The sequence below is a fragment of the Varroa jacobsoni genome, unplaced genomic scaffold, assembly GCF_002532875.2.
Source record: "Varroa jacobsoni isolate VJ856 unplaced genomic scaffold, vjacob_1.0 scaffold_1364, whole genome shotgun sequence".
NCBI classification, from domain to species: Eukaryota; Metazoa; Arthropoda; class Arachnida; order Mesostigmata; family Varroidae; genus Varroa; species Varroa jacobsoni.
In genome coordinates this window covers 13649-29027 of record NW_019214266.1, presented here as the reverse complement: position 1 = coordinate 29027, position 15379 = coordinate 13649, and the positions used below count along the sequence as shown (strand labels likewise).

Here is a 15379-nt window from a genome sequence, read left to right as displayed (position 1 = left end):
ATATATATAAACAATAATTAGTTGAGAGCTTCTTCGATTCGTGAATAAATGCACACATTTTTCGCGTATATTCAAAACAACAAGTGCGGTCAATTGCGTGTGAAATAATATTTCGCTAATTATCGTATTTATCAGAACATCTTGAATTCACCGCACCTCGGAAAATTTCAGTGTTGATCAAGCTTTGGGCACAGCTTAACACGCCTCTTAACACTGCCATCGATGTTAAGTTTTTTTATTTTGCCCTTATTACAATATTCATACATATTTAAGCTAAAGAAAGAAAAAATGATTTCAATGGCATCAATAAAATAAAAACAACTAAAACTGGAAACAAAAAAGAGCCCAACTATTTCAACAAAAAATGCAAAAAGTGATTACCCCATTTTTTTCTTATTTGATTTTATTAATTTCATCTTAGACGTCGGTGTTACGCTCAAAAAATAACATTCAATACATTTGTTCAATTAATCTTTACTCTGGATATTAATGTAATACTTTTGACGCGTGAGGATTTCAAAATATATGGAACCACGCGCGAACAGGAGAGGGTATCGCTTCGGTAGACTGCTCGGCTTAAATAAGCCATACAAACAAGCGTCAGCTAAGAACGCCTAGTTTCCGACGTGAAGTGCATTTTGTAGGTAGATTTCCTTACGATTTCAGTTTGGCTGAACGCTCAGTGTCGTGAATCAAATCAAGAATCATCCGGGTCAAATAGTTCACAAGCGTTAGAAAGCAATGGCTAGACTAAACGAAGTGAATGGTTTTGGTAAGTAAACTCGCAATGTATTGTATTATTGTTCACAAATATCGGCTGATGGGCACTTACTTGAGTAATTTATTGCGACTGTTGCTAGCGGGACTAATTTCTGTAGATGCATTGATATCTAATTATCGCTAATGTGTTGAACATTCAGTATTATCTGCTTGCTTCAGCGAAATCGTTATCTTCAAAATGTCGTAAATAATAAGGCAATCTTTTTCATTCGGCAACCAACACCGGAAGTCTCTCCACTGGTTTCGAGATTTTGGCGCACAGTTTGTTTACAGTTGTATCGTTGTTCAGGCGGTGCTTACGTCTACAATGCTTGTACGTACCAATGGGGTACACCGTTGACGAATTCTAAATCACCGTTTTCCCTCACGTTCTGCTCTAATAAAGCCACTCAGAGAAGGATTAGGTTGTGGAGTCCATTAGCACTCGGTAACCAGCAAGTAGGAAAAACAAAGAAGAGAAATATTACTAGGCGTAAACATGTAGATGTATTCTACATGTAAATCCATTCTCTTCTCTCAACTACGTAGACACGAACCATTTAATTCATACGTGAGGCAACAAGTGGATGTCTGATAAAAATATTTCGCGCTCGGTATTTTCAGTGAGGATTTCTGCTAGTATAAGCCATGTCCGACATTTCGGATACTGACGAAGTTGAGGAGATCTCATCAGCTGCCCAAGTTGTACAGAAATTTCAAGAATGGTGGATATCCGAACGAAACTGCCCCGTTCTGCTTCCCTATCAAGGTGATCTCGTGGATTGCCTCCTTGACCAGCTCGAACACATGCGTCAGGGCTTGGCTCAACTGAAAGCCAACGATCTCCGCGCAAGTCTGCATCGTCTAGAGGTTGAACGTATTCAATATCTGATCAACGATTATCTGCGATGTCGATTGCAGAAAATACACAAGATCCTTCCTCAGAAACCAGCCTCTGATGTAGAGGAGCTTCTCTCAGAGCAAGAGCGAACATTTGTTGAAGAAATTATTAATGCCAGCCAGGCCTACTTTCACGAAGCCGGTCTCTCACATATGCCTGCTGGGATGCAACAGTTCAGCTTACCACCAAAGGAGGAAGAAAAGGACCATTATGTGTTCTGCCGGGTTAAAAAATCCGCCCAGGGTCTGATGGTCGATGCAGATCTGCTAGTAGACTTTGAGGAAGGTTCGCAGCATATAGTTAAGCTGGATGCTATCCGAACCTATGTTCATAATGCTAGCTTTATCCTTTTGTAAGGATTAATTTTTGAAGGAGAATAAAAAATAGTCTCGTGCAGGCTAGCCTTCACTAAAAATAAGCTACTCGCTGTGGAACTCTCATTCACTAAACCGTAAGCCCCATATGCGTGGACTTTGGTTGGGACTTTTTCTAATATTTCATATAAATTTATAGAGATAATAGTTTTGATGAACTGTGCCCAGTTTCCTTTTTAGGTAGAAAGAAATTACAATAGAAGAATAAAGGAAAGTGGTGGTTTTTCGTTTTTCGCCGAGTTGGTAGAAGAATGAGTTCTAGGAGAAAGCGATAGGGTGATTAATCAACTGGATCTAGCAAGAATTAGCAACAAAATCATACAACTGCATTCTATAAAGTCGGTAACAAAAATAAACACATGTATGATAACTTATTCAATTGCGTGTCATTTTAGTTCATTTTGTCAAGTAATATCTAGGACATCAAGGTTTATTACACAATAAAGGCGCCAAAGTCACTTAGTAGTTTAGGAGCCCCTATTTTACAATTGAAAGAATATATATACAATATATATGCGTGTTGTATATATACAACGAAAAGTAAATCTATCAAGAGATGTTTGCCCCACCCTGAATACAGGTAAATGAGTCAGTCCAATAGCAATATTCGTGTTCGAACGTGACGAAAAGAAAGAAGTAAGCCTTATATTGTTCTTGTGGTCGACACCTTAAAACCATAATTAAATGCTTTACTTCCTATTTTCGTCTGTTGTGAAAACAGCGTATCAATCAAGAGTGGTTAATTAAACGCCGCAAAGTCTAAAATATTCGAAGGCACATAAAAGAACAATTATATAGATAATGATGGGTTACTGACAACTATTATCTTTATTAAAATTGAATATTTCGGAAATGCCTTGCTCAGTGTTTTAAATGATTGTTTTTGTACGTCTAAAAATGTAAAGATGAATACATGCCTTTTTTTTTTTTAAAACTGTATTGTTACATGGACCACACCTATTGCAAACGTCTGTATGCGTATGTATCAAATTGCTTAAGTTATTAACATTTAAGTTACATTTAGTTAGTTATTTGGTCCCAATACATAAGTTCATTGGCAAATTAGACATTAAGAAAATTGTCAAATCATGTGCTTTGATTGCGCTAAGTTATTTTTAGTGCGCCAGTATACTTTTAATATCTTCGACTATTCCTGCAAGCTTTTTCAAAACTTTCAGCTATCCTTTCTATATAGAAAGTTCTCATAATCATGTACTGGATGTAAGTATAACATCAAGGACTTGCACCTATCAGGAATCTAACCAAGGTGGATGTTAATAAATTTAGCTGGAGTTTTCCAACAAATGTATGAAACAGCATGGCAAGTAGCTATTAACGTTAGTAATGAATCATTACTTTTCTCTTCCTAATTCCTTATTTTCTTGATTATTCGTTTTCAATAATCATTTTTGCTAGTACTGAGCACTATACTTTTCAATTATGGTAGCCAGAACTGCGAATTTGCCATCTAGATTACGTCGCTCTCATGGAACAAGTATTGCCAATTTAAAAGTGTGGTATAATTTATCCCGTAGGTAGAAGTTCTAGTAAAAATTGAAGTTCCTAATATCTAGGCGTTTGATGCAGAGCATTTTTACATTAATTCAGCTTGCTGAATTCACAGTGCAAAAATCTTTAGGCCGTCGCATCTGAGGTCTCCATCCGCCCGTGTCCTTAATTTCGGATCCGCAAAAACTTTATTTATTTAAAATAGGCAATAAACGTTCTATCAATTAGTTGAATACAAATGTTATTTCGACCATTACAATCCTGAGCTTTATGCGATATATATTATCGATAGACTTAGAAGGACCTATCTTAATTGATTAAAACCAATCGTGAGGCATAAAGGAAACTCTAACAAGTTTTTCTAGCGGTCCTCAGAAACAGCAAACAAAAATTTAATTTTATAACTTTCTATTTTTGTTTTTCATTGTAAATTTAAAATTTGCTGAAATACCAATTTTTTGTTGATCACACGGGTTGAGCGAGTAGCCGATGAACGTAAGTGATTCTACCTATCTTATTTTTAGGTAAGTCAACGCAATCAGCCACCCAGTTAACCTCGACGGGGGCCGTGGGAAGCAATAACGAGGAGGAAATGCGCAAAAAGACCCGCCCGGTTCCTGTCGTCTTCTGGAAGACCGTTGACGTAATGAAATGGCTTAAGAGATGCTGCGTTGATCATTATCAACTTTATGCTCACGTTTTTTTGGAGCATGATATCACGGGGAGAAGTCTCGTACGGATTAACGATATTTCCCTGGAAAAGATGGGTATTCGTGATAAAAACCACAGGTAAGTTAACGCCTGACGATTTGCAGAGAAGTATCTTTTCTGAAATTCTAGACAGTGAAATTTTAACCGGTTGCTGCTATCGTCAGCTTATATAGAGTAAATACGTTGAATTCATAGCACGCTTCTTATTAACAGTAAATATCAGTGGTTGAGAATGAGTTAATATACATTATACTTTTTTCAATACTTGAACAGTTACTTATGAACTTTATTTGTTGCTGTTTGCATATTTGCAGAAGCGAGCTTCTTCGCGAAATCCTCAAGCTGAAACTCAAGAGTGACATCCTTGAAATTAAGGATTTGGAAAGAGATGGAGCTGAATTTTTCAAAACGTCCAGCTAAATTTACTATATTTACAATTTTGCTGTGATTTTACACCTAAATAACTGGAAGTCATGCACTGAACTTACCGTGGTACGATAGAGTCGCATGAAAATTGTATCTGCAAATGTGACGACTGGCAGTTGTTAACTATCTCAATGAAATATTTAGGATCATGAACTCTTCAACAGATCGATGTAGGTTGTGTAGTTCAAGTTGGCTTAAAGTTTTCCAGAAAATCGTTACAGATAGATGGAGTTATACAGACACACAGATAATGAGATATTATTTGATCAACGGTGATGAGAATAATACAACAGGAACGCTATAGAAGATGAGCTAAGAAGAATGCGTGTTTTGTATGTAATGCATGAATCACTTAGTTAGCCGGTTTATGTGAAGCGGAATCGTCTGATATAACGAGGTAGTAAATCAAACTTCCGACGAACAAAAAGCGCACTTAAGTAGTACGGCCTTTAGTACTGTTAAATAAAGATCCGAGCTAATTTGAAGCGAACCTGGAGACGGGAATCGACAATTAATGAGCAGTAGTCTCGAATGGAATGAGTCCAACCGACAGGGCTGCGCCCCACACTTAACCCACGTAAAATAGCCATTATGCTGTGGTGGTGCTAGTCGTGCATAAAATGTATTGAATTCTCTATGAGAGAAAACTCAGCAGAATAAAGACCGCAAGATGACGAACTCTCTAATCCAAATCATTTTCTGTAATTATCTGTGACTGGTCATCGTTTACGGTTTCCGATATTATTATTGGCAAAGCATTGCCTCATGTAGTTCCGTCATGAAGGATAACAGTCCAACTCATTGCAAGTATATATACATATATATCTACCGCAATTGTACATAACCCAAGTATTAGATTTTATTTAGACGCGTATCATTGTTATATTGACGTTATTGTTTGTATTCATGACGACGTAAATCACGTTAATTTTACCTCTATGAATGAAAGTTTGTGAATTCTGTATAAAACGGTGATGGTATGACTAATTTTGATGGTGCACAGGCGCTTATTTTCGATAAATCCCCTTCTCAATTAAGGACATGAGCTGAAAATTAACTTACTGCGATTTATTTATGCATTCAAAATAATTTTGACGTAAATTGTACTGCTCCGAAATGTTTTTATTCTCTTCATACACGTGTTCAGCTTTCTAGTTTTTGTATTTGGGATGGTTTTTGCACAGCCATGTATCCAATGCTGAGATGCATTTTGATAAATCTTATTTAGCCTACAATATTAGCCCGCACCCAACTGATAAGGCCATCATTGAAAAGAGCTAACTGTCCTAAGTGAAACAGAAACACGGAGTTCGTATAGCTTTCAAGCGAGAGTCGGGTATTCATAATATCTTATTAAGTTGATGTGTCGTGAAAACTAAGTGCATATTTTCGGGATTTAATAGGAGAAAACAAAGAGATTCGATGATATACTTCTAATAGATGAACAATCTGCTCATGTTTTTGGAACCACTCGATCTCATACACTCGCTTATTATGATCTTTTGTTTTAATTTGCATTCTGCAGTGGACATTCATAATAATTAGAGAAAGAATCATATAATTGTTACAGCATTTCATCGACACGATATAAAATCATGTCTGAATATCCACATGGCAAAACTCTTGTACGAAACAACAAGTTTTGAAAGTTTAAACCTATCGTTAAAGCTAACAGCTGATCGAAATTTTATATGCGGAAGCCGTATTCGAAGGCAAATATGAATTTTGACGCCAGCAGCGATGCCACAAATATAACACTTGTAACAAATTCATAATGCATTTAGCGAACAGAACTAAGAAATAAAGCACAAATATATTTTAACTCATATAATACTGTTATTTGTATGAAGCCGCAATGGGCTTGCCCGTAACTGTGCGGCAACCCATAGCTCTCGAAACGGGCGACTATGCAAATTGTTTTGTGTTTTTGCCAAATTTAAAAAAATTGTTGTGGGTAAACTGTAACGATTTGAAAAGCAATTAGATGCGTATTAATCAAATATAACAAATGATGGTAGTAGTGATTGCAAATGTGAAAAGTAAGCCCAGTTCGGTTAACATCGACTTTTTTGCATGAAAAAAATATAGAACTAATTAGCCTTATTTGATTTAGAGCCGCTAATGGACATGAAATACATGTTTAAGATGATTTGTCTCGATACATTTCGCTTTTACAAATCCTGCGGCAGTAACACCTATTAAAGTTTTTTTTTAAACAAAAAGCCCTACAATTGTCTATGTTAGCTTTTTATTTAGCCAACTTCTGAAGTGCTTATATTGCGAATTACCCCTGCATATCTTGCCGAATTGCAGAGGGCCTTTAGTGGACGCGACAAAAAAATAACACTAAATATCGAATAAAAACCCACCAAGCTTTTTTTCAGGCACAGGTTTCACCTGTGCAAAATATTTCAGTAGACAAACACTTCCTAATACTGATCGACCCTCGCAGGTATTGCTAGTTTTCCTGTTTGTTTTCAGGATTTTGATGTGCGAACCAGTATCTCGAAATGACGCACGCACTTCATACCCACTGATATGATCTATTTAAAAAGTTTCACATAAAATTTATATGCAATGAATTAGAATGAAATTTATTATTAAAGATAATAAAAAATTAGGCTCCTCCTGATGAGCAGTTCGGAAGCATAGAATTGCTGGTATTTACTGGAGAGTGCCCAACTGGCAAATTACAATAAATGTAAGCAATTTTTACTGTTATGGCTCGTGTTAATTTGTTAATAAGCAAAAGCTTGAATAGAATATTAAAGTTAAATATTAACATAACAGGAAGTTTATTGTTGCCCGTTTCTTAATATAAGTTACGGGCATCTGTAATCGATCGACCGAGTTTATTACATATCAGGTTGGAAAAACATTGGCAAACACACAACATTCAGCGTTGGCAAATACTACGGCATATTCTTACTATGCTGTTTCCTAGCTCCATCGAAGAGAAACCCAGATAGGTTTAGCAGCAGCGACAGGCCATGCAGCCACCAGCCGACGGAAAGAAATATGGCTTGTAGTACTTCACACAAGTCTTGACTCTGAAATGCAAGTCGGCCCTTCGCGACCTTCGCGGGAAAAGTAAAGTGGGCCCCATTATGTTGCGAACCACATGGTGATCATCATAATAATACTTTACAGTTCAGATTCAGGGTGATTTAACACACAAGAAGAAAAAGGCTAAGTTTACGGCGCGGTTTGAAAAAGAGGTAAATATGCTTAATATAACTGTTCAACCCCAACGAATGACAAATTTATAGATGTTGAAGGGAATGCACTGTTCGAGCCATCGTCCGACAGAGGTGAACAGGCGTACAGTTATTAACGTATTTAGTTTCATAAATCGTTACCCACCATAATTAACTCTGAGTTCGCGTATATTCTAAAATACATTGGCAATAGAATATCATTCACTCACGTCTAGTATTCCATCTTATGTGTTTTTGTTGCTAGATTATTAGTTTCCTGCACGGAGTCACAATATTAACAGGTTACTTCACCAAAACAGCAGAGTTATTTTTTTTCGAAATAATGCTCCCTCGATGACAAAATTGTCGTATTAGCTGTATCTAACCATTCGCAATCTTTTTGATAAGGCGAATCTCTAAACTCAAACTAAAGGCACCAACTTAAAGGCTGTTATACTTTAAAAATCTTACACTGCTTTAAACAGGAAGAACTATGATTTCATTCGAAAAAAGTAAGTAGGTTTACTGCTCACAGTTTCTAGCTGACGGCAAACTCTCAAAACTCTGAAAAAAAATTTCTTGAAAGAAACAACGTAAAAGTCGAAAAACCATGTTGTTATATATAATGGTATTTATCGCGGCTGACATATCTTTTTTCGACTCTGTCTTAGTTTCTCCTTACAGTAGGGATACAGATCCGCGTATAAACAGAGGGATTCATTTGGAGGTTGCGTGACCACACGGTGAAGTGGATGTGCGTCACAGTTTCCGTAGCAATGAAGTTCAAACGTATTTCTGAGAGAGAATAAGTCGCGAGGCGCTCCAAGTTGGTGGTAGGCTGAGGATTTCTTAAATTATGTCCTGCTCATACCCGAATTCATGCACTTGTTCATAAAATCACTGACTTAATTCTGATCACTCAGGTAGTTGTGTTATCCAATATGTCGCTATGTGTGAAACGCCTGTTCATTCAGTGAATTCATATAACAATGCCTTTTGTATACTATCATGTTCTATTTGAAGGCTGCCATATAACTTGGGGTATGCATTTACAAAAGATGCAGGTACACTGTTAGTTTTTTAGTACATTAGTGACAATGGGTTTTGGTCGTGTCTTAAAAATGATTTTCCTGGTGATCGTAGCCTGGATGTGGAACGATGTGGCATCTTTGCCTTCGCCCCGAACTCGTCGTATGGCCAGAAATGGCTTATCGAGGTCGACTATCTTTCCATAGAGCACGTGGTGCCCGATGAGAATCATTGGGGTACCCTGAAGGAAATTACAACGCGACGTAGGTAAATACGTGGAAAAAACATTGTATTTTACGTCAGTACGGTGTGGCAATAGAGATATCTGTCAACAATGTTAAAATAAGCGATCTTTTATAACAATGTGATACGGGCTAACAAGTTAAAAAAAACTATGGCCCGAATGAGGTGCTAACTGTGCTTTGATCAAATTATCCCTTGTTGTGAAAAAAAAATAAGAAGTCTTATTTAAGAAATTAGTTTAAGAAATAAATGCAATATCACTTCGTCTTAATATGTTAAAATGCTGCTTTTCAACAACTAATTAAGCTCTAATAATCTTAATAATAGTAAGCTTAATAAATTAATTAGTAAAGTATTGACATCTGAGCATAACACTGATAACATTCCGAACAACTAGAGTGAAATTTTTGAATTAAGAGAGCGTCTTACCTCCTTAGTAAAGTGAAGGTCACCTAAATGGAGATCATTTAAAGGAACGTCGTCGCCGTGACGGTGCTTAATATCGCCCTGCAGCTCGATGAGGCCCCATTCGGGTAGCTGCGCCGATGGGTCCAGGCTAATTTAATCACATAGACCAGAGTATTTACGGTAAAAGAACTTCGCTGAGCAATTTATAAACAATGCCGTTTTAGTTCATACATTTTAGTTGGGTTTATCGGAAATGGTAAACTTATACCACCCAAGACGAATATTGGTATATTTTTATTTAGTGGTGCCAGATATGTGCGTGCGCACTCAATGAACGCTACAGCCAGTTTATGATCCAATTAATGGTTCCTGTTTTGTTATTTTCAAGTGTAGAGATGAAATACGACATACAAAGAAGTAGAGGATGCCCGAACTGCAACGTATGGAACAAATCGAAGTAAATTGAGGTCAGCTATCGTAGTTTTCAACGAAAGCAATGTTTAGGTAGAATACTTGGGCGTTTTGATAAATAATCGCTGACAGTTTTTGTAACAGTTCTTGGCTTTTCATTGATAAGTTCTTAATGAAAACTAACCGTTTGGCACCTAAGAATACACTAGGAAGCTGTTGTGTAACTTACCATTTAATAATTAACTGCACCATGATTATTAGACAGCCTTTATTTTAAAGAAAAAATCGAAAATTCTTACATAATTAAAAGTTAGTGTTTTTACAAGCACGGAACCATAGGAAAGCGCGTCGTCCGGATGAACGTGTTATAGCGCCAAAATCTATTTATGAATTCAAATATTAGCGCTGTTTCCTTTTTAATGATGGGAATTCTCTGCGGAATCGTCTGCAAGAGCTTCCCGTTTCGAAACCTTTTTCTGATCGTCGACCTACCCGGTTAGTTATGCTCAGTTTACGAAAACTGATGTATTTTTCACAGATCTGATTGAAACACGTGCCAATGAAGTATGATGTATAGATTGGCTTTATGTGCTCTAGTTCCAACGACAAGAATGTGAAGAAGTCACGTAGATCGCGCTTTTTGTCATAGAGACGGTTTACACGTGGCCACGCAACGAGTAAACATGGTTTGACATGGTTTTGGACATATTTGCTGTTGGCTCTTATTTACTGAACTGTTCAGTTACGGAACTTCTCAAAATGACATCTAACCACTCCATGATGAATGAGCATAAATTTCTGACACCTCTTGTACGACGTTGATCGTGGGTTCAGCAGCTCGAAAACTGAATTAGGATTAATCATTGATTACATGGCGGCCACTATCACCATCGAACTATTTAGCTATTACAATACCGTAACTATGGGTATGTTCTACTTTTCATATTATTTCAGTCCTTAATATATCTTCGGATAACCCCTAACTGCTTGGCTTCAAGATGGTTAAGGGGGACAGGAAAACTTGGAAGGCTAACTATTTCCTGAAGTTAGTCCAGCTTATAGATGAATACCCAAAATGCTTCATCGTCGGAGTTGACAATGTCGGTAAGTAAATCTATCTGGCTACCTTTTCTTGAGAACTAAAAGTTCCGCTTTATTCATATGCATGATGAGTGAACTATAAAATTTCTGACACCTCTTATGAATCGCAATATGTTTAAGTGAAGTTCAATACTGAAATTCACAAAACAGAAATTATCTAGTGTTTACCGGTTGCTGAAAAGCTATATAAAAGTATTTTGATGTTTGCTGTAGGATCGAAGCAGATGCAGCAGATTCGTGTCTCCCTAAGGGACACCGCCGTGCTCCTTATGGGAAAAAATACCATGATGCGAAAGGCCATCAAGGGGCACATCGAGAACAATCCGACCCTTGAAAAGCTGTTGCCTAATATCAAGGGTAATGTAGGCTTCGTGTTTACCAAAGAGGATCTGTGCGAAGTTCGTGAGAAAATCATGAACAATAAGGTTCAGGCCCCTGCTCGTGCTGGAGCTATTGCCCCCGTCAATGTACACGTGCCTGCACAGAACACGGGTCTGGGTCCTGAGAAGACTTCTTTCTTCCAGGCCTTGCACATACCTACGAAAATCTCAAAAGGAACGATTGAAATCATCAATGACATCCATCTGATTAAGGTCGGCGATAAAGTTGGTGCTTCCGAGGCCACCCTTCTTAATATGCTAAACATCTCGCCTTTTTCTTACGGTCTCGTAATCCAGGCTGTAAGTATTAATTATGTGATTACATTGAAATGCGATGGTTCTGTGAAATCGACAATTGAACATTTTGTGGTACTCTCAAACAACTAGACTCTCCAGAGCTTCGGTTCAACAGAATAGTACAACCACACAGGCTTTTCACCTTCTCTGAGCACCCACTCAATAATAATTAAGCTGTACTCCTATTAAACACAAAACACTTTTACACCTCATTTCTTATTGTACAAAACATAAGAATTGGCAGTAGGCTTATTTCCAGTTCACTCGCAGCTACTATGGAAATCTCATTTGATTTCTTTTCCTCCGCTTATTGATATGCTTAAGTTCAGCGGGTAGTCACACTTGATTTCAGATAAACATAACATACAGATGTGTATTATCACCCTTGTGATCAAAAATAATTTTGGTGATCAAAGATAAAGTTGGTGCTTCCGAGGCCACCCTTCTCAATATGCTAAACATCCCGCCTTTTTCTTACAGTCTCGTAATCCAGGCTGTAAGTATTAATTATGTGATTACATTGAAATGCGATGGATCTGTGAAATTGACAATTGAGCATTTTGTGGTAATTTTATTGTTTGACTCAAATAAATTTTTACTAAACCTTCTTCCAGTACTAACTTTTATCGGTCGTTTTTATGTTGTAATGCTTTTGCGTTTAGGTCCATGACAATGGTACCATATTTGCCCCCGAGATTCTAGACATCACTCCTGAGGACCTGAGGGCACGCTTCATGCACGGTGTCCGCAACGTGGCTGCCGTATCGCTCAAGATAGGTTATCCGACCCTCGCTTCGGCCCCGCACTCCATCGTGAATGGACTCAAAAATCTAATCTCTATTGCTCTGGCTACCGACATCGAATTTGAGGAGGCAAAAATGGCGAAAGAGTTCATCAAAGATCCAGCAAAATTCGCGGCAACTGCTGCCCCGGCAGCTGTAGCTGGCGAAGCCTCTGCCAAGGAGGCCAAAAAAGAAGAGAAGGAACAAGAGTCCGAAGACGAGGATGAAGATATGGGCTTCGGTCTGTTCGATTAAGCGGTGCAGGCCCCCTGTGACGACGAAAAGCATCCTTGTTGTACTGTAAAATCTAATGGCGCTGAAGTTTCGGCGGAAACCTCGGCTGCCTCACGATCAGTTTGGCAAGTAAATCAAGAACAGGAGTCAGTGATATTGTCAATAAATGATGATAAAACTAATCCTAAGCATTTTTAGTATTCAATTTACGAGTTTCAATAGTGGCTGTAAATACTGAGCGTATATAGACTTAAGTAGGAGAATTTTTAGAATTCGTGAACGAACTTTGTAATGCACATGCTACTTCGTAAGCTATTAGTAAAATGTTTAATGCTTAAGATTAATCCTTAGGGCGTTATCTTGTGTCAGATCTATTATTGTGTAATTATACGGATTTCCGCTTTTTTTACTAAATCTCACTGGAAGACGACAAATAGAGGGCCTTTACCAAAAACAATCTTACGATTAGCGGCCGATGAGGATTGAGCTTGAAAAGGCACTGGTTATTTCCGAACTATTTTCTGTACAACGCAAACAATAAATAATCGATATTATGAATAATTAGTAGTAACGATAATACTTTCGGTATTTTACACCTTTTCGGTTGTACACTCATTCGTGTGTGTTCACTGTTGTCTATGTGTGAATACCGAGTTTCTCGCATCTGTTTTCTGCGGCATTATTTTCGTCGATACAAAGGTTCGATATTTTTCGTATTGCAAAAACATGTGACTGTCATTAGCTAATGTTGCCTATTTGTAATTATATATCCTTTTTGTTCCCGTTCGACCAATATTTGCTATGGACGACAAAGCTCAAGTTACTAATATACCGTATGAAGTGTTGGTATTTTAAATATTAATGTAAAGTTATTTAAAAAAACTAAGTCAATTGTAAATGATCCTTGATGATGGTCCTCAAAATGTTAATATCGATTACCAGAATATAATGCCGCGCCTCTGTTTTTCTTCTTCGACTATAATCGTAGTAATCTGATTAAAGCATTTTTATATAGTGCGGTATAAAGACAATTTAGCGTATGAACATTGGCATTTGATTTTCTCTATGAGCTGCGTGTTTAGTTCAGTTAATATTTTTGCGTTAAATTATTCCTAAATACATTCAATACTAGTTAAAACAAAGGTAACGGACAATAAGAAAAGCCATTATTACTTTTTGATCACAATATTTACTTAGTCATTAATACAAAAACGTATTTTTTGCACTCGTCACTACTGCAAATCGAGATACTTCACATGACTCTCTTCTTATAGCTCGCATTCTCACATAGCTGCGTTCGTAGATAATCCCTCAGTCTTCTGTCGTTTGCAAATCAAAATATTGCGTTTCCCTCTCTGTTCACATCTCTTATGTACTCTAGATGTAAATTTTCTCGTGAGTTAGAGACTCATCAACCTGCGTCTAACACGTTTGCACATATTCACATTGATATTATGCCAAGAAATCTCTCTTTTTATAACAACTTCAAGTAATCTCTAAATTTTTCAGGATAACACCACTTAAAGAAAATGAATGTTTCTTTTTTTTTGGTTGTTTTGGAGATTTTTGTCCGTTTCGGCCGTGTCATCCAGGGATTACGCATTTCTTCACGCACTCTGACACTCCTATGTAGTAGATAGGTATTTTAAATTCATGTCCTGCTGCTTTTGTCAATACCGTCGGCTCTGCGAATGGTATCGACTTAACTCTGTATTTTCTCCTTTTTATCATTACTTAGATACACAGTTGAATTACATACAAGCATACATGTTTCTAGACCCTTGGCCAACTCTATGCCGAGCCCAGTACAAGCGTTGGGCGACACAGAATGAACGTTTTCGATTTTTCAGACAATTGAACCATTTTCATCCTTGTCTCATATTCCGTCACTCAAACATGTGTTTAGGTAAGAGTCAAAAAATCAAAAAAACCACAGGTTTGTGGGAGAAATTAAACCTGGTCAATACCAGTGATTGTGTGATTGTGGACGATGAAGAGGCCGACGAGCTACGTATCCAAGTGCTCTAATACGGTGTGATTTACTTATTTGCCGTCAATTTTTTTACAATCTGTCGCAGTCGCCGCAATTTCGTTACATAGAATCAATCATTAGCGAACGCAAGATGTTAGGCACTTGGACGCGCAAAGAATTGACCCAACACGGTTCAGTCGCGGTATTTCTTTAATTATAGTAGGCTGGCTTTTTAACCTGGATGCCGTACTCGCTAAGCGCCGAGGTAAGGTCTTCAGTTGTCAGAACGTACTTTTTGTCCTTTAGAGCCTTTTTGGAGGACTGACCAGCACCACGCATCTTACAATGCTGGAGGGCGTCGTTGGTTATGTCAGCGACGAATTTCTGTGCGGCAAGAGAAATTAAGCTAAAAAAGAGAGTACAACAAAAATTTGTATTACAACTTCGGAGTTAATAAATAGACAAAAAAAGAATAATTTCTTTTTTTTGCCCGTTTGAATAGAATCAGTTATTATTTATTGCGTAGAGGTTTAGCAGTCCATCTCAGTAAATATGATTACATTATTTTTTCTAAAAATTAGATATTGACCATATAAATTCATTCATAACGAGATATATACCCGTGTACTTATTTTTAAGTACACG

General features: G+C 37.4%; 5 protein-coding genes across 12 annotated transcripts in view; 2 read left to right on the top strand and 3 right to left on the bottom strand.

Moving 5' to 3' along the window:
- LOC111269208 (D-ribitol-5-phosphate cytidylyltransferase) overlaps positions 1 to 990 on the bottom strand; it is a 4360-nt gene extending 3370 nt beyond the window's left edge. Inside the window, exon 1 of one of the 2 annotated variants that reach the window (XM_022848644.2) lies at positions 833 to 990. The gene's annotated coding sequence lies outside the window, so the exon portion shown is untranslated. The remainder of the gene's footprint in view (positions 1 to 832) is intronic. The other variant, XM_022848643.2, reaches the window with a different exon arrangement.
- Positions 572 to 5372, top strand: LOC111269207 (DNA replication complex GINS protein SLD5). 2 transcript variants are annotated; one of them, XM_022848639.2, is made up of 4 exons: positions 572 to 772; positions 1384 to 1945; positions 4068 to 4332; positions 4569 to 5372. In XM_022848639.2, the coding sequence occupies exons 2-4, from the start codon at positions 1408 to 1410 to the stop codon at positions 4672 to 4674; spliced, it is 909 nt and encodes a 302-aa protein (XP_022704374.1). In that variant the 5' UTR covers positions 572 to 772; positions 1384 to 1407; the 3' UTR covers positions 4675 to 5372. The 2 variants fall into 2 exon arrangements, with proteins under 2 accessions (XP_022704374.1, XP_022704376.1); XM_022848641.2 differs by lacking the exon at positions 572 to 772 and adding an exon at positions 1015 to 1093.
- Positions 5373 to 5727: 355 nt separating this feature from the next.
- On the bottom strand, positions 5728 to 10356 carry LOC111269210 (chromosome transmission fidelity protein 8 homolog). The gene is made up of 3 exons (XM_022848650.2): positions 10198 to 10356; positions 9579 to 9705; positions 5728 to 9147 (listed from the first exon to the last, which is right to left on the bottom strand). The coding sequence occupies exons 1-3, from the start codon at positions 10218 to 10220 to the stop codon at positions 8950 to 8952; spliced, it is 348 nt and encodes a 115-aa protein (XP_022704385.1). The 5' UTR covers positions 10221 to 10356; the 3' UTR covers positions 5728 to 8949.
- A 25-nt stretch (positions 10357 to 10381) lies between these two features.
- Positions 10382 to 12950, top strand: RpLP0 (ribosomal protein LP0). Of its 3 annotated transcripts, none has more exons than XM_022848635.1 (4): positions 10382 to 10463; positions 10923 to 11072; positions 11283 to 11749; positions 12409 to 12950. In XM_022848635.1, the coding sequence occupies exons 2-4, from the start codon at positions 10967 to 10969 to the stop codon at positions 12781 to 12783; spliced, it is 948 nt and encodes a 315-aa protein (XP_022704370.1). In that variant the 5' UTR covers positions 10382 to 10463; positions 10923 to 10966; the 3' UTR covers positions 12784 to 12950. The 3 variants fall into 3 exon arrangements, with proteins under 3 accessions (XP_022704370.1, XP_086828133.1, XP_086828132.1); XM_086972007.1 differs by lacking the exon at positions 10382 to 10463 and adding an exon at positions 10523 to 10645; XM_086972006.1 differs by lacking the exon at positions 10382 to 10463 and adding an exon at positions 10630 to 10654.
- Positions 12951 to 13928: 978 nt separating this feature from the next.
- The window catches only part of LOC111269209 (transcription initiation factor TFIID subunit 10), a 3863-nt gene continuing 2412 nt past the window's right edge, over positions 13929 to 15379 (bottom strand). For all 4 annotated transcript variants that reach the window (XM_022848645.2, XM_022848648.2, XM_022848647.2 and 1 more), the window contains exon 4: positions 13929 to 15140. In XM_022848645.2, coding sequence (XP_022704380.1) covers positions 14945 to 15140 — 196 coding nt within the window. In that variant the 3' untranslated portion in view covers positions 13929 to 14944. The remainder of the gene's footprint in view (positions 15141 to 15379) is intronic.

Bases quoted from the DNA above. Each gene is read 5' to 3' on its own strand.
- LOC111269210 (XM_022848650.2), bottom strand. From the start codon at position 10,220: ATGGTGCAGTTAATTATTAAATG. The intron at 9,706-10,197 runs GTAAGTTACACA...TGATTAAATTAG, and splicing joins GTGCAGTTAATTATTAAATG to CCTGGACCCATCGGCGCAGC. The intron at 9,148-9,578 runs GTAAGACGCTCT...AATTTCCTTCAG, and splicing joins ACCTTCACTTTACTAAGGAG to GGTACCCCAATGATTCTCAT.
- RpLP0 (XM_022848635.1), top strand. From the start codon at position 10,967: ATGGTTAAGGGGGACAGGAAAACTTGGAAGGCTAACTATTTCCTGAAG. The intron at 11,073-11,282 runs GTAAGTAAATCT...TGTTTGCTGTAG, and splicing joins CGTCGGAGTTGACAATGTCG to GATCGAAGCAGATGCAGCAG. The intron at 11,750-12,408 runs GTAAGTATTAAT...TTTTGCGTTTAG, and splicing joins ACGGTCTCGTAATCCAGGCT to GTCCATGACAATGGTACCAT.
- LOC111269207 (XM_022848639.2), top strand. From the start codon at position 1,408: ATGTCCGACATTTCGGATACTGACGAAGTTGAGGAGATCTCATCAGCT. The intron at 1,946-4,067 runs GTTCGCAGCATA...TCTTATTTTTAG, and splicing joins GCTAGTAGACTTTGAGGAAG to GTAAGTCAACGCAATCAGCC. The intron at 4,333-4,568 runs GTAAGTTAACGC...GCATATTTGCAG, and splicing joins ATTCGTGATAAAAACCACAG to AAGCGAGCTTCTTCGCGAAA.